Source organism: Artibeus jamaicensis, unplaced genomic scaffold (assembly GCF_021234435.1).
Source record: "Artibeus jamaicensis isolate MK-2021 breed Jamaican fruit bat unplaced genomic scaffold, CSHL_Jam_final scaffold_916, whole genome shotgun sequence".
NCBI lineage: Eukaryota > Metazoa > Chordata > Mammalia > Chiroptera > Phyllostomidae > Artibeus > Artibeus jamaicensis.
Window position 1 is genome coordinate 56,087,794 of NW_026522059.1, and position 21,236 is coordinate 56,109,029.

The 21,236-nt window shown below is 37.7% G+C and overlaps 1 protein-coding gene across 9 annotated transcripts in view; it reads right to left on the reverse strand.

Annotated features, from left to right (window-relative positions):
* STAU2 (staufen double-stranded RNA binding protein 2) overlaps positions 1 to 21,236 on the reverse strand; it is a 365,226-nt gene that overhangs the window by 84,062 nt on the left and 259,928 nt on the right. The window contains exon 13 of one of the 9 annotated variants that reach the window (XM_053661200.1): positions 18,656 to 19,142. The exons of the other annotated variants lie outside the window; for them this stretch is intronic. Coding sequence (XP_053517175.1) covers positions 19,119 to 19,142 — 24 coding nt within the window. The 3' untranslated portion in view covers positions 18,656 to 19,118. Of the gene's footprint in view, positions 1 to 18,655; positions 19,143 to 21,236 lie in introns of those variants that run through there. 9 annotated transcript variants of the gene reach the window in all.

Sequence of the window (21,236 nt, forward strand, 5' to 3'; positions counted from 1 at the left end):
CACAAAAGGTTAGCAAGGAAGTGTAGTAACTTTAACTCTGCCACATCATTAGTGGGAGTGTGAAATGGTGTCTTACATAAAACATGCATCTACCTTGTGTGTGTGTGTGATGAATGAGTGACGTCCACAATGTCCTGTCCTCAACAGCCCTGCTCAGCTCCTCTAAACTCAGTCTATGGCTTCTTTTATGGAATAAGTCCATCTCATACATGGTCTTCCTTTACTTCTGCTGCCTTCTATTTTTCTCAGCATTGTCTTTTTCAAACAACCGTATCTTCTCATGATGTGCCCAAAGTAGGACAGCTTCGGTTTTGTCACTTTTGCCTCCAGTGATGTTTTAGGCTTACGCTGTTTTAGGATCACTTGTTCATCTTTCTGGCAGTCTAGAGTATCCACAAGACAATATTTCAACGCCATATTTCAAGGGAATCAATGTTTTTCCTATCAACCATCTTCACTGTACAACTTGCTCATCCATTCACAGGAATTGGGAATATGATGATGCGGAAGACCGTCATATAGACCATATAGACCATTAGCCTGGTCTATAATGACACATCTTTGCTCTTGGTGACCTCTCCTACTTCTTCCCTTGCTGCTCTTCCAAGTCTCAGCTCTCTTGTGATGTCTTAGCTGCAGTCTCCATATGAATTGATGAGTGAACCTAGGTCAGCGGTCTTTAACAATTTCAGTGTCTTCAGTGTCTACATTAGAGTTGTGCATCTCTTCTGTAATCATGATATTTTTGCCTTCTTCATGTTCAAATGCAGTACACTTTGGGGACTTTCTTCTTTCACTTTTATCCAAAGTCATTTCATATCATTGCTAGTTTTTTCCAGGAAGATGGCATCATCTGCATATCTTAATTTATTGATATTTCTTCCACCAATTTTCACTCCTTCTGAGTCTGGCCCAGTTTTTCATGATATGTTCTGCATACAAACTGAAGAGGGAACTAATATGCACCCTTGTTTAACCTCTTTGCCTACAGGAAACCATTCTATCTACATTCTGTCTCTAAAGTGGTTTCCTGCTCCCAATACAAGCTACACACCAGGACAATCAAGTTCTGAGGCCCACCCATCTCTTTTGGAGCAACACATAGCTTTCCATGATCAATGCAGTCAAAGGCTTTACTGTACACTATCAAAGAGACTAACCTTCTAAAATTCTTTAGAGCTCTCCAATACCCACGAAATGCTCACAGTTAGATCTTGAGTGCCTCTTCCTTTTCTGTATCCAGCTTAAACACCTGGCATTCTTGTTCCACATAAGGTAGAAGCCCTTGTTGCATCACCTTGAGCATCACTCTACTTGCATGGGAAATTAGAGCACTGTTTGGCATCTCCTTTCTTGAAGACTGGGATGTATACTGGCCATTTCCAATATGTAGGCCATTGTTTTGTTTTCCATATTTGTTGACAAATTCTTGTTAGAATTTTTTTTATAATTCTCACTTGAGGATATGTTCTGATTGATTTTTAGAGAGGATGGGAGAAAGAAAAAGAGAGAGAGATGTGATAGAGAAACATTGATTGGTTCCCTCCTGTACATACCCCAAAGAGGGATCAAACCCACAACCTAGGTATGTGCCCTGAGAATGGAACCTTCAACCTTTTTGTGTATGGGGTGACACTCTAACCAACTAAGCAACCTGGTCAGAGCTAGAATTTTGACAGACTTGGTCTCTGTGGCTTGAAGTAATTCTGTCAGTATCCCTGGTGAATTATTTTTTCCCAATATTTCTAGGGAAGCTTCTTACTTCGTTTTCTAGAATTACAGGAACCTTCTTCAAAGATATGTCATCCTTGGGTCTCTTATGAATATTTTCACCATACTGTTTCCACCTTCTTTTTATTTTCTCCTGGTCTGATAATACACTTCCTTACTTTGAATTTCCCTTTTATTTCGTGAAACTTGCAGCAGAGATCTCATTTTCCCTTTTTCCATTGTTCTCTTCTAGCTCCTCATATTCACTAGTGTGGCAGTTCTTTTTATTTCTATGTGGTAGTCATATATAAACTGTATTGAGGTTTTTGTCACCCTGATTTTGTCACCTTTTGCTCTTGCTTCTTGCCCATCTGACCATTTTTCTTGTTTCTGCTCTCACCCATTTAGATTTTTCTTTCCTTTTTACTTCCAGTATTGTCTTTTTACATTCTTCCCATATATTTCTAGTTTCAGTTCACAGGTCTTTTGGTTCCCAGTCAATTAGGTTTAACACTGCAAATGTGTTTTTTATGCGGTCTTTAAATCCATCAGGAATGTTATTTACATTATATTTTGGCACTACAGGTCTTTTAGTCTCTCCAGCTTTGCTCCAGTGTTTGATATTAACAGTTCATGGTCAGTACCACAGTCTGTTCCTGGTCTTGTTTTGGCAGAGAGAACACAGCCTCTCCATCTCCTGCTTCCTTTTACATAGTCTACTTGATTTCTGTATTGGCCATCTACTCCGTGACCCAGCATTCCACATCTAGGGGCTAATCCAAGAGAAATGAAAACATATACACAAAAGACTGTACAAATATGTTTGTAGCAGCTGTACTTACGGTAGTTAAAAACTGGAAACAACTCATGTGTCTACCAAAAAGAGAATGAATAAATAAACTGGCATGGTAATATAATGAAATACTTACTGTTAAACAATAAAAAAGAGCAAGCTATGAATACACACAACAGTATGGATGGATATAAAAAACATTTTGCTGAGTTAAAGAGGCATTACAGAAAAGAGTGCACATTTTATGAGTTCATTTATATGAAGTTCTGGCATGGGCAAAGATAATGTATCCTAAAAAGTACCAGAACAGTGGCTGCCCTTGAGGGTAGTGAGGGCTGGAATTTACTGAAAAGAGACATGAGGGAACTTCTTGGGTAATGGTAATGTTTTATATCTTGATAGTGGTTTGAGTTGCACAGGCATATGATCAGAATTTGTTAACTGCTATACTTAATATTTGTGCATTTTATCATATGTGAATTTTACCTCAAAAGGAAAAAAAGAAACTATAAATAAATATGGAACTCAAGTTAATGACATGAATCCTATATTGGTGGGGGTATGGGGCAGTATATGGATGTCTGCTCCTTTCTTCGAAATGTATGCCCCCGATAAAGACAGATTAATAGACATGCTTAGAGAGACAAATAATGAAACAAGTATAGTAATCAGAATTGCAGGTGATTTACAGTTAGCATGTACAATTTTTCAAAAATAAGATTTTTGCACTGCTATTTTACCACTATTTAATAGATATTTCTTTTATCTTTGTATACAATAAAATTTAACCCTCCTTGAGGATAGAATGACTGAATAATTTTCCAGTCCACATATAGCAAATATCAAAAGGAAATATAAAATAAAACTAGTTTGGTTTGATCAGTTGATCTGAATATAGAAGTTTGCTACATTTTGGAACAATATGAAAATGCAGCAGTTAGTGTACCAACTTTAATTTAAAATCTATGGCATGGCTCAAAGATTTTTTAAAAATGATCTAGAGAAGACTTCTGGCCAAGATAGAGGCATAGGTGGAAATACCGTACCTCCTTGCACAACCAAGTTTAAGGACAACAAAGATTTAGAAACAAAAATACAACCAAACAGACAGAAAATTAAACTGTACCCAAGTCTGACAACAACAAACTATTCATCCAGACTGATAAACCAGGCAAAGGAATGAGCAGTGAGACAGACCACACAACCCAGGGCCCCAGTGACGGGAATTAAAGCCTAAAAGCATGATTGGAGAAACTTTCGGGGGTTGAGGTGCTGGAAGAGGTTCACAGTCTCACGGAATTCATTGGAGAGACCCACAGGGTCCTAGAACGTACAAAAGGCCACACACCCAGGAACCAGCACCAGAAGGGCCCAAGTTGCTTGTGGGAAGCAGCAAAGTGGACTGAAATCCGAGAGAGAGCAGAACAAATGCCATTGTTCCCTCTCTGACCCCGCCCTCAAATACAGCATCACGGTTGCCCAGCTACATCAGTTGCCCCGCCCTGGTGAATATATAAGGCTCCGCCCCTCATACATAACAGATGCAACCAAACATTATGGCCCAAGCAGAAGCACAGCTCAAAGTCCCAGAGCCAATACTTCTAAATGACCAAGAGATAGCCAACCTATCAGATGCACAGTTTAAAACACTGGTGATCAGGATGCTCACAGAACTGGTTGATTTCAGTCACAAATTAGATGAAAAAATGAAGGCTACACTAAGTGAAATGAAGCAAAATGCACAAGGAACCAATAGTAATGGAAAGAAAACTGGGACTCAAATCAAGGGAGTGGACCAGAAGGAAGAAAGAAATGACCAAACAGAAAGGAATGAAGAACTTCCGCCAAGATGGAGGCGTAGGTGGAAGCACTGCACCTTCTCGCACAACCAATTTAAAAACAATAAAGTTTTAGCAACAAAAACACAGCCAAACCACAGAAAATTGAACTATATGGAAGTCTGACAACAACTAACCCTTCAGCCAAATCGGTAAGAGGGGCAGAGCCAGCAGCAGAGCGAGGTTCGGCAGAAAAGATCCACCTGACAGACCCGGGCATGTAACCCAGGTGCACTAGCAGCCATGGGCAGATCCCAGGTGTGGAGTAGCAGGCGGACCCACGGAGGGCTGATCACGGTCACACATTCTCGTGCAGATAAACCGTTGAAGGAGCTAGCAGTGAGATGGACCGAGCAGGACCAAGCAGGCTCCAGCAGCAAAAAGCGGCAGAGGGAACCACCATTGCTCCCTCTCTAACCCTGCCCCCACATACAACGTCACAAACCAGCGACCTGGGTAGCCCCGCCCTGGTGAACACCTAAGGCTCTGCTCCTCATACATAACAGACACAAACAGATCAAAACATGGCTCAAGAACAACTCAAGAGTCCCAGAGCCAATAAATCTAAGCGATGAAGAAATAGCCAAACTTTCAGATGCACAGTTCAAAACACTGGTGATCAGGATGCTCACAGAACTGGTTGATTTTAGTCACAAATTAGAGGAACATATGAGGGCTAAACTAATTGAAATGAATAGAAATACACAGGAAACCAATAGTAATAGAAAGGAAACTGGGACTCAAATCAAAGGAGTGAAACAGAAGGAGGAAAAAAAAAAACCAAACAGAAAAGAATGAGGAAACAAGAATTCAAAAAAATGAGAAGAGGCTTAGGAACCTTCAGGACATCTTTAAATGTTCCAATATCCAAATTATAGGGGTACCAGAAGAGGAAGAGGAACAGCCACAAGTGGAAAATTTATTTGAACAAATAATAAAGGAGAACTTCCCCAATCTGGCAAAGGAGATAGACTTCCAGGAAATCCAGGAAGTTCAGAGAGTCCCAAACAAGTTGGACCTAAGAAGGAACACACCAAGGCACATCATAATTACATTAGCCAAGATTAAAATGAAGGAGAGAATTCTGGAAGCAGCAAGAGCTAAGGGGACAGTCACCTACAAAGGAGTTCTCATCAGACTATCAGCTGATTTCTCAAAAGAGACCTTACAGGCAAGAAGGGGCTGGAAAGAAGTATTCCAAGTCATGAAATCCAAAGACCTACATCCAAGATTGCTCTATCCAGCAAAGCTTTCATTTAGAATGGAAGGGCAGATAAAGTGCTTCTCAGATAAGGTCAAATTCTAAGAGTTCATCATCACCAAGCCCTTATTATGTGAAATATTAAAGCGACTTATCTAAGAAAAGAAGATAAAAAATATAAACAGTGAAAGGACAGGAAACTCACAGTTATTAACAACCACACCTAAAACAAAAGCAAACTAAGTGAACAACTAGATCAGGAGCTGAACCATAGAAATGGAGATCACAAGGAGGGTTAGCAACAGGGGAGTGGGAGGAGGAGAAGGGGGGAGAAGGTACAGAGAATAAGTAGCATAGATGGTAGGTAGAAAAGAGGGGGGAGGGCAAGAATAGTATGGGAAATATAGAAGCTAAAGAACTTGTGACACATGGGCATGAACTAAAGGGAGGGAATGGGGTGGAGGGGGTGTGCAGGGTGGAGGGAAATGAAGGGGGGAAATGGGACAACTGTAATGGAAAATCAATAAAATATATTTTAAAAAATGATCTAGAACAATAAGCTGTAATCCACTTGCACTGAAACAATTACAAAAATTATTAAGAAACATTGTTATTTTAAATTTTAATGGAAATTTTTAACAAATAACGTTTTGAGTTTTTTAGATTACAGAAGGAAAAACAATATTTTTTCAATTGTGTTGAGCCAATAAAATGGAGGGAAACAAATCACAAGATATTGAAGAACATTCCAGCATCATGTGTAAGAATATTTTATTATAATCCCAAATTCCTTTGTTGTATATTCAGATTAAAAACCTAACGTGTGCTCTTATTTCTAAATTAATATATCCCATTGATAAAAGAAGTAAGTTATACTCTTATTTGTTGGGTATGACTTTTTATTTGCAATTGAAGCAATAAGTCTACTTTGTATCTTATCTCATTTTGGGTCATTTGGCTATGGCCCAAAATACTGTGTAAGGCAACTGATCTATTCAAATTAGAAGTGGACTGGTCTCTTTATGTATTCTAAGCACCAAATATATAGCTATATATAAAATTTGATGGTACATATGGGAATATACTTACAGTATTCAATAATTTACAGAATTCAAATTAAATATGCTGTATGTTATGTGGCTATAAAAACCACATAACGGACTTCTGAAGGTTTTCTTCATTTGACTGGGTGATACAATGTGCTTTTTTTCTCTCAATTATACAAATGTTTAGCTTCATATAGCAATAAACTAAAAGCATTCTGCCACTTAATTGGTAGAAAATTTTTTTAATGGTTAATGAGTATAGGAAATGGTCATATATTAGAAATTTATCTTTTTTTAAAGTATACTTTGTTGATTATGCTATTAAGAGTTGTCCCACTTTTTCCCTCCCCTTTATACCCCTCTACCCTGCACCGCCTCTCCCAGCTTAGTTCATTGCCATGGGTCATACATATAAGTTATTTGGCTTCTCCATCTCCTATACTATGTTTAACCTTGCCCTATTTTGTGCCTACCAATTATGCTTCTTATTTCCTGTACCTTTTTCCCCATTCTTTCCCCATCCACTCCCCACTGAGAACCCTTCATATGATCTCCATTTTTGTGATTCCTGTTCTAGTTGTTAGCTTAGTTTGTTTTTGTTTTATAGGTCCATTTGTTGATAGTTGTGAGTTTGTTGTCATTTTACTGTTCATGATTTTGATGTTCTTCTTTTTCTTAGCTACCTCCCTTTAACATTTCATATAAGGGTTTGGTGATGAGGAACTCCTTGAACTTGACCTATCTGGGAGGCACTTTATCTGCCCTAAATGATAGCTCTGCTAGATACAGTAATCTTGGGTATAGGTCCTTGCCTTTTATGACTTTGAATCCTTCTTTCCAGACCCTTCTAGCCTACAGGTTTCTTTTAAAAAATCAGCTTACAGTCTTATCGGACCTCCTTCGTAGGTAACTGTTTCCTTTTCTCTCGTTGCTTTTAAGATTCTCTCCTTATCTTTAATCTTGGGTAGTTTAATTGTGATGTGTCTTGGTGTGTTTCTCCTTGGGTCCAACTTCTTTGGGACTCTCTGAGCTTTCTGGACTTTCTGGAAGTCTATTTCCTTTGTCAGATTGGGGAAGTTTTCCTTCATTATTTGTTCAAATAAGTTTTCAATTTCTTGCTCTTCCTCGTCTCCTTCCTGCACCCCTATGATTTCAATGTTGGAACATTTAAAGTTGTCCCAGAGGTTCCTAAACCTCTGCCCACTTTTTTGAATTCTTGTTCCTTCATTCTGTTCAGGTTGAATGTCTTTTTCTTCCTTCTGTTCCAAATCTTTGAGTGTTGGTTTCCTTCCCTTCACTGTCAGTTCCCTGTTTATTTTTTTTAATTTCACTGTGTATAGCATTCACTTCTTCCTCTATTTTGTGAGCATATTCAATCATTTTTGTAAGCATCCTGTTTACTGGTGTGTGAACTCTTCATCTGATAGGTTGGCTATCTCCTCGTTGCCCAATTCTTTTCCTGGGGTTTTGATCTGTTCTTTCATTTGGGCCATATTTCTTTGAACATACCTGTTACGTTGTAAGGGGCAGAGCCTTACGTATTCACCAGCGTGCCACAACCCATTTTCCTGTGTTATGATAACATATGTGGGGAAGGGGTCTGAGAGGGAACAATGCCACTTGCTCTGCTCATGACCTGCTTTCAGTCACTTCCCTCACTTCCCATAAGGAAATTGTGCCTTTTTAGGTGCTGAATCCTGGGTGGATGGGTTTGTATACATTCTAGGATTCCGTGGGTCTCTCCAACGAACTCTCCTGTGAGTCTAGGAGTTTCTCCTGCTGCCACAACCCCCACAAGTTTTTACACTCAGAGGCTTTGAGGCTTTAGTTCCCCGCACTGGAATGTGGGTTGGGTCTGTCATCCACTGCCTTGTTGTGTGTACTCACAGCCCTGGCTTCCCATCTCCATGCCTCCTACCGGTCTGGATGAATGTTTCTTCACCTCCTTGGTTGTCAAACTTTCATACGGTTTGGTTTTCTGGCAGTTCTGGTTGGTTTTTGTTTTTAAATTTGTCGTTGTTCATCTTTTGGTTGTGCAGGGAAGAGAATTATATCTACCTAACCTCCCTCTTAGGAGCCAGAAGAGGTTTTTCTTAAGTATTTACATTTTTTCTAACAACTTATTTTTAAAAACACATATCACTTTACAGATGGATTCATTCCTTATTTAATATCTTCTCTAATGTAAGATTGTCATCTCCCAGTTGTGAGATAAAATGCCAATAAACACTCGGCCCGGGCTGGTGTAGCTCAGTGGATTGAGCACAGGCCTGTGAAGCAAAGGGTCACCGGTTCGATTCCCAGTCAGGGCACATGCCTGGGTTGCAGGCCAGGTCCCCAGTAGGGGACACATGAGAGGCAACCACACATTGATGTTTCTCTCCTACTCTTTCTCCTTTCCATCCCCTCTCTCTAAAAATAAATTTTAAAAATTAAAAAAAATGCCAATAAAAATTCACTTTTTTCATTACTTAATTTATCTACATTTAAAAACAGGGTTTCTTTTTTTTTTTTTTCCAGTAACAGCTTAGACTGATATTTTGGAAACAAAACTAAACAGTGATACAAACCATTTTTTTAAATCAATCAGAGTAGAAGTGGAATGATCTGTCAAGGACCTTTCAAATACAGAGTTTGTTTCTCTTAGTCTTATTTCTTATGGTTTATGAGAAGTGAGTAGTCTCCTCTTCCTTACCCACTTTTACATGTGCATTTTCTTTGTAGCTTCTTCCCTAGGAACCTGTCCTCTATCCTATTCATTCTTTCTTATCCTTTGTTTTTCCCATCTTTGGTTCCCTTTGTAAATGGTGAGCACCAGGGATCAGCCAGCACCTGTGCCTGTAGGGTTGGCCAGAAAAACTGCACAAGACATTACACGAGTCGGTGCGTTGTTGTGATTAAGATGCCAATCACCGGTTGCCTGTATGTGTGGCCTTCTTAATCATCCAAATAGCTTCTATGGAGGAATGCTCAAGCTTAATGCAAAATTTGATGCAGATTCACTGTTCTAGTAGCTCAGTCATTTTGAATGCAATGGCCACACAGTACATATGCTCCCTCAACAGTGTCTACCACCCCCACTGACTAGTTCAGTGAAGTCATCAACATTCACACATGCACATTCCAGTCCATTCCCCTTGGCTGCCAGGTTACACTGAGGTCGTGCAAATTATTCTTGTTATATTAATAATGGATGGACTTTTTCCAGACAGACCTAGTATATAGTCTAAATGCATGTTTATTTCACTTTCATATTTAAGGGATATTTACACTGGATACTGAATGGTAATCAGGCAGTAAAAACAGGGTTTCTTAATGAATCATACACTACTACAGGAAAATATTCAAATATATTTGTGTATAGTTAACACTAATTCTTAGGTTTACCTAATGAATTTGACCATAGAAGTGACTAAACTATCCCAGAAAGTGTGTATATAAATGAGTATTGTCTTGTTAATATTCATCTATGGAAGCAATGATGGATTAATATAGTGACAGAATTCCATTTTGGAACTGCTCAGAAGATTGTCTACCTCAAGTGTATGTTCCCTCCCACCCCCCTAACCCTGCCCCCTCTCTCATACACACACACTCCTCACACATACACCCACCATACCCCCCACACATACCACACCCGCCTACACATGCATCACACAGTTGCCTTTTTTAATGTCACACTTTCAGTCACAATAATATTACTGAACCATTATCTCTAAATAACTTGCAGTTATTTTTAAAAATCAAAGCCTACAAAAAGAATGTTTAGAAAATTCTGATGATAATTCTCAAAGTGGAAACTTGAAGGCATTAGTAAAATAAACATACATTGCCTCCCAAGACACTAAGAGGATCACGCTGCAGGAACCAGTCCATGCTTAGATGTGTACACTCTGGGAGGCATGTGTCTGTGGTTTTCACTGTCACATTTGAGAGAAACGTGCTTGGAGAGAAAGAACTTCGTCAGGTTTGGAGAAGCCTGGATTTGAGCTCTGCCATTTATAAGCTGTGCAAGTTTGGGTAAGTTCCTTCAATTCTCTGGGTTTCAATTTTCTCATCTTTAGAATAAAAGAGTTTAGTCCTGGTTGGAGTGGCTCAGCTGGTTGGTGCGCCTTCTCATAGACCAAAAGGTCATGTTTGATTTCTGGTCAGCACACATACCTAGGTTGCAGGTTCAATCCCTGGTCTGGGCATGTACAAGGAGGCAACTGATAGATGTTTCTCTCTCCCCCCCCTTCCTTCCCTTCCAATCTTTCTAAAAGCAATGAAAAAATATCCTAGGGTAAGGATTAAAAATAAGTAAATAAGTTTATCTAGATTGCCACCATCCAACAGAAATATAATGTGGGCTACATATGTCATTTTTATAGCTATGTTTAAAAGTAAAAAGAAACAGATGAAATTAATTTTAATATATTTTATTTAATCCAATATGTCCAAAATATTGCCATTTTAACATTCACTCAATAAAAAATTATTAATGAGATGTCATAGATTTGGGTTTTTTTTTGTGTGGTACTATGTCTTTGAAATCCCATGCGTAATTTATGCTTACAGCATGCATCCCAATTTGGACTATCCGCATTTCAAAAGCTCAATAGCCACATATGGCCAATGGTCAAAATACTGGACAGCACAAATCTAGACAGTTCCTAACAGTTCTTTCCGTTTTAAAAACTCTATGACTAAGTTCTTGTCAAAGTTAATATATTAATAGAATTAGTATAAAATTCAGCACAAGTATATGAAAACCATAGGTTAAATGCATCCATGTAACATCTACTTTCATCAGGAAAGGTTCATTAATTTCCTTTCTCATCTGGCATTTTTAAACTCTAACAATCATTAAGAAGTAAAGAACTGGCAATTATTTTCTGAACTCAAGCCCACAGAGTGGATTACTTAATCTATTAAATTGGCTTAAGTCTGTTAACTAACTGCCAAGTCCCCATTTCATAGTATATGATGCAGATTTGGCCTTAATCTGAAGCTTAGATCTTTATGTAATCTTAAGAATTAGGACTGTCTTTCAAATGAATAAACATCCAAAATTACTACTATAGTGGTAAAACCAGTTTAATTTCTGCTGTTTCATTTAGTCTAAATTATTAAGACTATTAAAACACTTTATATTAATGAACTATAGTACAAGCAAATCAATATTCAATAATAGATGTCATTATCAATTAGTGTCAGCTTATTACTGGGAAAGGCCATGCTCATTAAAACAGGTGATGATATGCAGGTTCTAATTGAGAAAAATGTATAATTTAAAGACTTGAGTAGAACTTACTTACATCAAAGGATGACTTTTCAATGATCAATTAGACTTGCAAAGGACCTCTGCAAGTCAGTTATCTCTGGGTACAATCATACATTATCTCAATTAGCTTGCGAGTCTGTTATACCAAACTTTACAAAAATTATATAAATGTACTTTGTGGTAGTACTATGATATCTTGAGCCTTTTCTTTTCCCCTCAAATTTATGAGAATAATTATAGTACACTCAAGTGTTTCTGTATTGCTATAAGCCATTATATAACAGAATATTTTTTAAAAAAGAAGTCCATAAAACATCTACATGCTTTGTCAAAATACAGATGTTTCTGCAAATCTCTAAAATTTATCTCAGCTTTATAGACAGTGAAAGCTGATGATATTAATTCATGTTTATAGGCAGCAACATAACAAGATATTATCCCTTAATAACTAGCTTAAGATGTACTGTGTCTATAAATTTGCATATAAGATAAAATCACATCATTTGAAGTCAACTTTCTACATGATTTTTATTATTTAAGGAGCATTCAGCAGAACCAGCCTAACACATAATAATGTTTCATTTCTGAAGGCAAAAAAGTAAAGGTTATGGCTATGCCATAGGCACCTACAATTCCTCCAGTCAGTTAGCTATTACATGAGGCCAAGTGAGGAAAGGAGCAAAGGCAAAATCAGGGAAACTCTTGATGCTGAGTGGCCCATGTCTAGTGCACTGCCCGGCAGCTAGGGGAGGTTCAATGTTTGCTGCATGAGTGGCCATGGGGTGTATGCACTGTGGCCTGCTTTCACTTTATAACTAAATAAACACAGACACAAACACATGCATATTACATAAAGTATATAAGCTTATTTACTTTTTTTTTAACTAGAGGAATTTGTTAGTAAGAACTTTTAATCTGATTCTGAAGTCTGAATCTTAGCTCTCCATTTGGGTGAGGCATCAAACTGACGCCTTTCTCCTGCTTTCATTCATTATGCATTTCATTCATTCATCAAGCATTTATGTAATTGGCACTATGATAGGCATGGGGTGGTATAAAAAAAGTATATAATGAAGTCAAACACATAAAACAACAGTTATTGTAAACAAAGGTATTGTTATTTGGGGAGATTAAGAAATTTGCCCAAGGTAACACAGCCTGTGAGAATCAGAACCAAGAGTTAAATCTCACTCTATATGTCTTCCAATTATCCCATGAAACATAAGCCTGGAGCTGGAAGGGAGTGTGATATATCAACGTGGCTGGGCTGTGGTGTCCAGCTGCTTGGTCAAACACTAGTTTAGATGGGGCTGTGAATGTATCTTGTAGCTGTAATTAACATTTATAATAAATTGACTTTAAGTAAAGAAGATTATCATCAATAATATGAGTGAACCTCATTCAAACACAACTGAAGACCTTAAGAGCAAAATCAGGTTTCCTCGAGAAGAAGGAATTCTGCCTGAAGACCATGAAATGGAAATCTTGCCTGAATTTCCATCCTGCCAGCCTGTCCTACAAATTTCAGAATCCAAAGTGCAATGTATAGTCTGCCTGAGTGGTAGCCCTCGGACCTTCTAAACTACAGATTTTGGACTTGCCAGCCCCCACAATTTTATCAACCAATTATTTAAAATCTTTCTACATATATACCCAACCCAATTGGATCTGTTTCTCTGGAGAACCCATGCTGATATAGAGTCAGTTAAACACAGAGATTGAGAAGGCATCAAAATGTAGACAATGATGCAATTCATGGAAGTGGATAGGACACAAAAGGAGCTGAGGCACGAAGGATAAAACATGAGTACAACAGCATTAAAGGGGCCAACAGAAGACAAGGAGTAAAAAGAAGAGATAAGTCAAGACAAAAGAGGGTTTCCCAAAGGAGAGAAGCAATCTCAAGTAGGGTGAGGACTGAGTTCAGGCTCTGGTGTTTGGCAACTAGTAGCACAGCGGAGACTCTGGTGGCAACCTGGTGGTTGGGATGGAAATCATACCACATTCACTGACCATCTACCAGTGAATAAGAAGGGAGAATGTGAGAAAATGTTTGGCAATTGAAGAAAGGAAGAAAAGCATATAATAGCTCAAAGAGAAAAGTTAAGTGGGGGGGGGGACTTTTTTTAGAATGAGGGAGATACTTGTAAGTTGAAGGAAAGAAACCATTGGAGAAGATAAAGGCAGATGACAAGTGTTAGGACACCAAGTCCTAGAAGAAGCAGAGTATCCTACAAGGTGGGCTCTAGACCACAGGGTGGGGAAGAACTCGGATGGGAAACAATGGCCTCCTTGGCTAAGGCCAGCAGTGCATAGATGAGTGCACACACCAGTGCTCTTGTGACTTCTGCGGCTGGGACTATGTGCCTTCATTCGACCTATCCTTTATTTTCTTAGGGAATTCAGCAGTCAGGTTATCACAAGTCTTTATTAAATAATATCTATGTGCTTAGTACTTTAAGGGACTCAAAAACACATGAGCCCCATTCTCTGCTGGTCTAAATGTCCCACTAATATGGCCTAGTATGTAGTCAGTCACTAAACAAGCATAACATTTTAACCATTCCTTGAGTTAAATTAGTACTTGTATTAGGTTGCACAGTAAACTGTGGGAAAGTTTTAGCTAAATAGACTCATTTCTGCCAGAGATTAGCAAAAAATATTATTGGTCCTCTGCTTTTTATCATTTGTACAAATTTTTTAATAGAAGCCTGAAAACAAAATTTCCAATACATAAGATTGTCTAACCCAGAGATTTTCAACCCATGTGTCAGAAAAGGATTTAAAACATGCAATACCTATTTAGTCAGAAGCACTTACCTCTTTTCTTTTAGATTGTCAAATTAAAAAATGACAAAAACCAACACAATAGCCATCTAGTGTGAACAAATCAAAATTATACCTACTTTTTTGTCAGATTGGCAAAAAATATAATGTATTTTTTGGTGTGCCACATAACTTTAGTAATTAGTCCATGTGTACCATGAGATGAAAAGGGAAATCACTGGTCCAACCACTATGCTGTACACCTGAAACTACTACAATAATATCAAATGTAAACTGTAATTTAAAAATAAAGTCAAATATAAGTTAAAAAAGCATTACACTAAAAAATGTTTCAATACATGGTTTAGCTATAATTCCAATTATAAAATTAACTATATGGTCTTGGTGGCCACAAGAGGAGACCACGATTACAACTGATGATGATAATAAAACGACAGAGTATACTTTAATCTCTATATGTTCGAATGTTCTGAAGACTGAACTTGAGGCAAGTGATGCCACCTGTCTTCCGTATTTGCTTAGCTGCAAATATAATGTAATTATACAAATCACTTGTAACAATTTATTCCTTAAAATATAAAGTAATTTACATAATTTTCTCACATTCTACTAAAAAGGAGATGGGTGGTTAGAGGCTAAAATATTTAGATTCTCCAGTGATGCATCCACTAACCCAAAAGGACAACTTTACTCATTTCGGAATGTTTTGTTGTAAAAGCAATCTTCGAAGGCAAACACAAAAGATTCTACTATGCTTAGATTTTGAAACATAAATAACCAATTTAATGCATCAGTAATGATGCACAATAGATGTCTTCTTGAAGTACCAACTCAAATAAGAGACTGATGTAATCTGCCAGATACTTCAAAGTAACTAATTTGGTAATAAGAAAAACACTTCTTTTGTGCAAACTTTCCTACTAAAAAAAAAAACTGCGGAAACTTTCCCAGTTGGATATTTACTAAGTAAAAGTGTTGAACTCTCATTATAATGTTATTTAATAGGAAAAAGAGAATACTTAGATCTTAAAAAATTATCTTGAATAACATTAGGCTTTCAGAGGGAAATCTCTCTCGATACAAAGAAAATAGATATTAGTGGACAAGTATGACCTATTTTGGAATTGTGTATTCATATTCAATGTATTCATATTTAATGTCTTAAAATTTTAATATCTATTAAAGTTGTTGCTATTATCTTATACACCCCTTACACACACTCTCCAGATGCCTTATCTATAAAAGAAGTAAACCAGTACATTTCACTTCTCTATAAATCTTCCCCAGCAAGTGTAAGTAAAACATTTCCCAGACTCAACTTCGAAAGGTAAAGTCTTAGGTCAGCTTCCTGAGTATATTCTATTATAGTGCTTAAAATATTTTTCCAGGGAAAGAACCTTAGATTTCTCTCTGCTTCTGTGCTCCCTTACCTACCTATCATGGAATCCACAATTCCAGCCTTAAAAAGGAAAAAAAAAGTATAGAATTCAACGAGTATTAAATAAGATCGTTGTTCTTTGACCAAGGCCATTTACAATTTCTTTTTGGCCCACAAATGCCAACCGAAATATAGATGTAAATTAAGACATTTTTAAATTATCTGTTGTTTCTTCTCCAGGAACAGCAGCCAATCCTAGGAAAGTACCTATTATTCCATAAAGGAGCAAGGAAGGGGTTCCAATTTCTACACCCGGGGCGGGGGCGGGGTGTGTCTGGAAGCAGCACACAGGAGATGGGGTCTCAGGGTTCCTTCTAATCACATTTAAAAGATCCAGGATCTAATCACCTAATTTGTGAAAAATATTTTCTTGAAGCTGGAATTTTTTTATGGCTAATAAATGAGAGTCAGAATTAACACCCATGTTGCTACAGCAGAATTTTCCTTTGCTATATATTATTGTAGGATATGTTCTCAATTAAAGAAAAAAACTAAATAATTTGAACTGTGTAATAACAAACTATATTACCAATAGCGCAGCATCACAGTTATTCTACAGTATTTTAGAATAAAGATATTTGCTAAATTATTCTTACTTAAGTAAATGTTGTATATGCCCTATGCCAGGATATTAGCCCTAATGGATTTATATGTTTGCAGATTTTCATGGCTTCTTGTGACCCACTAGATGGAATCTAAGTTTATTATCCTAGCAACCAAGAACCCCAGTCTGATTCCCATGTCTCACTCCAGCCCCTGTTCTCACTGATATCTGAAGACCATGCCCTACCAAAGGGTTCTGTCCCCTAAGCGAGGCTCACCCTCTCCACCCAGGGCCCGGGTCACACAAGCAGTGCCAGACCAAACGCCTTCTCTGCTGCTGAGAGGCAAATCTGGCTCACGCCCCTCTTTCTATAGAGAAGGCCACCTCTGCACATCTTAGTCAAATCATCCCTGTCCCCCAACTTCTATAAACACTTTGCTTATATTTCTCAGATGCCAGTTATCTTTCATTTGGATTCCAGACTTTCTTCTATTCATGTGATCAACCCTTGGGGCTGCATCTATTTTTCATTCACACCTTGAGATCCCCATGCCCACATATTCTCGCTTTGCCTTGTATGCGGCGGGCTTCGATAAAGGTTTATTGAATGAATTAACTTTTATGTGATCATAATGTTTTATCCAGGATTTATTATCATTTGAGCCATTACTGTGGCAAAAAACTGTTACTGCCTGTAGTCTCCAACAGCAAACAGTAGAAATGATTAATCTCTCAATTACAAATTCAATTGGGGGTGAGACCAGAGATCAGCCTCATTCATAAAGTGAGACAGTAGAGCCCATAATACTGACACCAGGGACTAAGTGATTGGCCTTGAATGATAGGTTTCCTTATAAGTCTGAAAAAGACACACAGCACCTCAGAGTACACATGGGAGACGTCATCTGGCATAAAACAGAAATGAGGGCATGGTACATTGAAGTGCTTTATAATCAAGTTTTGCTGAATAGATTCTTTACTACCCAATCGAAGTGGTCAAATTTTAAACCCTCCAAATCACTGACACTTAAAGTAATCACGAGGCTCATTTCCTGAGATGACACTTGATTCCCTGCTTAGAGTTCTCTCATCTACATAAACTGAGAAGCCTACGATGGAAACATTAATAAAACAGGGTTTCCTTTCATGGAACTGACAGAAAGAGTGAATCACAATTTGAAAATTACTCATCTAAAACAACAACGAAATTTGTCTCTGGTTTAAAAAGCAATAGTACTTTTTTTTTGGGGGGGGCAGGCAGGGAACACATCGAGATACTGAATAAATATTTGTTGAATGGATGAATCAATGACTGGCTGCTTTTTATTAGAATATTAAATAAGAACACTTTGACAAGAGACTCAATGCTAATATCTGAGCATGAACTTGAGGGGGACAAATTAAACCTGTGCCTCTTGGTTGAGATTTGAGAAACGTTCCCCCGACTGTGTACTGTTTCTCATTCTGTAGGACTAAGCTCCAGGGAAGGCCCACTGCTCTCTGATCTGCTGGGCCCAGTTTACAAACTTTAGGAAGGGAGTCTGCTTCTATTAGAATAAAAGCAGTAGTCTGCTGCCTTTCTCAGAGATATCTCAGACCAAAGGACAAAGTAAAACACATATAAAAAGAAGGAAAAAACACTAGGAGAAGGTAAATCACTACTAATGTTAATACTAAAAATAAAAGCAGACCATTATTTGGTGACCCTATTAAACAAAATCTCTGAACAGCACACATCAAACACGCTAGTTTATCTCAGGCTATTCTGAAGCAAACTGTACATTCCATGTAATTGACGAGACCTCCAGAAACTTTTTACATTTATGCAAGCCCAGAAAGGAAAGCAACCTACAGCAACAGATAATAGTTTAAGAGGACTTAAAAAGAGCAGCTTCCTACCAGCTACTGTCAGAGAGAGTGGCTTACTTATTAATAAAACGGAGGTGATAATCTAGCTCAGCATTCTTCAATAGTTAGCATTTCCCAAGAACTCTTGGACGAAACAGTGAATGACCACAAGATTTTTTTTCTTTATTTTATATAAATATTTTAGTGTTTTATGTTGTACCCAAAACATTCATAAGTGTTTGCTATCAAAAAAATCAACACAAGGTATGTATCTTTACACCTCCTTCTCCTATTTTACAGGAAACTTTAGGTATTACATAAACTACATATTTCATATGTATAGTGTTTGAATTGTCCAAAATGACAGTTTAAGGACACATCACTTGCAAGTGACTGAGCTGGGTGGAAGGTGACCTGTCTCCTGCAGCTTGCTCCTGCCACCTAGTGGGGGAGGCAGTTGCACAGTTAGGTTGTGTTTTGTGTAAGAATTGTCTCCTTCCTCTGACCTAAGAACACTCTCAGCTTCTTCCCAGGATATGATCAAACACACGATTCTTTCATGTTGAGGATTTCAGATAGCTCTTCTGGTAACCTTAGGTAATGTCTCCAAACCAGTCTACTCCATCTCTATTGGTTTTCTTTCAAAGCAGTTAGTTTTCATTACAATGATGAACCTAGAGAATTCAAGATAAAATAAAACCTTCTTGAATAAATTTATAATTTAACTCTGGGGAGAAAAAAAACATGACTTTCTCCTGGTTTGCAACCATCCGCTTTCCTCTTACCTTTCCCAAGGTCTATGTTTTGGCTCATTCCTGTTTTTTATACTAATGTGGGGGACAAATGATACTAATCTGTATCTTTATCCTCAATTTCTCAGAGGGCCTCTACTCTCAAATCTTCAGTCATCTACCGAATCTCATCCACAGGACTGACAATTACTATGTTGACACCTCAGTCATCATCCTCCCAGAGTCCCAGAGCATGGTCTCCTTCCCTTCAGCAAGCCAGTGTGGCGGCTGAACTGGAGTGCAATTCACGGTTAAAAATGGCAGAGATAGTTTTTAAAATATACAAAAAGTAATGAAACAAGTTAAGCCAAGGGAACAATCAGAAGTCAGGATCAGTTTACTGGGCTGGGCAGGAGGAAACATGATGACCAGGAGCTGGGGTGGAGCAGTAATAATTAACAGGAGTTGAGGTCAGGAACATAGGAAATTTGAGGCGGTTCACAAAGCTAAAGCTAAGAAAATTGGAAGTAAGAGGCAAGAGAGGCTAGAAAAAGTACTTAGGCTTGAGGGGCATGCAAGGATTAAGAGGGCTGAAGACCAGCAGAGATGTGGAAATCTGAGGCCCAGAAACACATGGTGATTAGATATAGTTTTCTACTCCACCTCTGTCCAAATAGTAACCCCCACCCTTCTCAACCCCACAGGATCTGCTGGACAGTTTCCTGAGGTTCCTGACTCATATAAATTACTGTCAACCAAAATTTCCAAGATCATGAATGGCCCAATATTCCTCTTCACCTCTAAGGTTTTGAAACCCACAAAGTTATTTTTAATACCCTTATTGGGGTGAAATTTATATACCATAAGATTTATCTACTGTGAATATTTTCAAACATCACCACAATCTACTCTTAGGACATTTGTCTCTCTGCAAAAACTTCCCTGTGCCCACTTGCAGTAAGTCCCTGCTTGCTGCCCGCGGCTGCCACTGGTGTGCTCTGAGGATTATTTGCCTTTTCCGGGAATCTCATATAAACGGAATCATATATGCTGTGTGGTCTCTTCTATTTTCTGTTTTCATATAGCATGTTTTTGAGGATTTTTGTTGTAGCATGTATCATCAGTCCATTGATCTTTATTGTTAAATAGCGCTCCATTTTATGGTTATCGCATTTTGTTTATCCATCCACCAGTTGGTGTGCATTCAGATTAGCTATTATAAATAACGTTGCTATGAATATTCATATCCACGTCTTTGTGTAAACATGTTAATTTCCTTAGATAGATGTAGGAGTAACATCGCTTCATAATATGGTAAATTTGTTTAACCTTTTAAGAAATTGCCAAGTTGTTTTCCAAAGTGGCCATATAATTTTACACTCCCACCAGCTATCCATGAAGATTTCAATTTCTCCATTCTCCTTGCCAACATTTGTTAACATCTGCCTTTCTTAGTATAATCATCTTCATGGGTATGAAGTGGTTTTACTTTATATTTCCTTGATGGTTAATGACATTGAGAATCTTCTCAGGTAATTATTAGCCAATTGTATATTTTCTTTGATGAACTGTCTAATCACTTCATCTATCTTAATTAAGTTGCCTTCTTAGTATCACATTATAAGAGCTCTTTGCATATCCTAGATACAAGTCAAATTTCAGATAAATGACATGTTAATATTTTCTTCTGGTTGGAAGCTTGCCTTTTCATTTTCTTAATGGTACCTTTTAAAATATAAAGTTTTAAATTTTGATAAAGTCCAATTTGCCAATTTCTTCTTTTATGCATTGTGCTTTTGATGGTAAATCTAAGAACTCATTGCCTAAACCAAGGTCATGAAAATTTCTCCTATAATTTTATCTTATAATTCTTTCAGCAGCTTTAGGTTTCATATTTTAATTTTTGCATATGATTGAGGCAAAGGTTTGAATTCATTTTTTATATAGATATTTAATTTTCCAGTACCATTTGTTGAAAAGACTATACTTTCACCATTTAATTTTCTCGATATTTTGGTTGAAAACTAATGGACATAA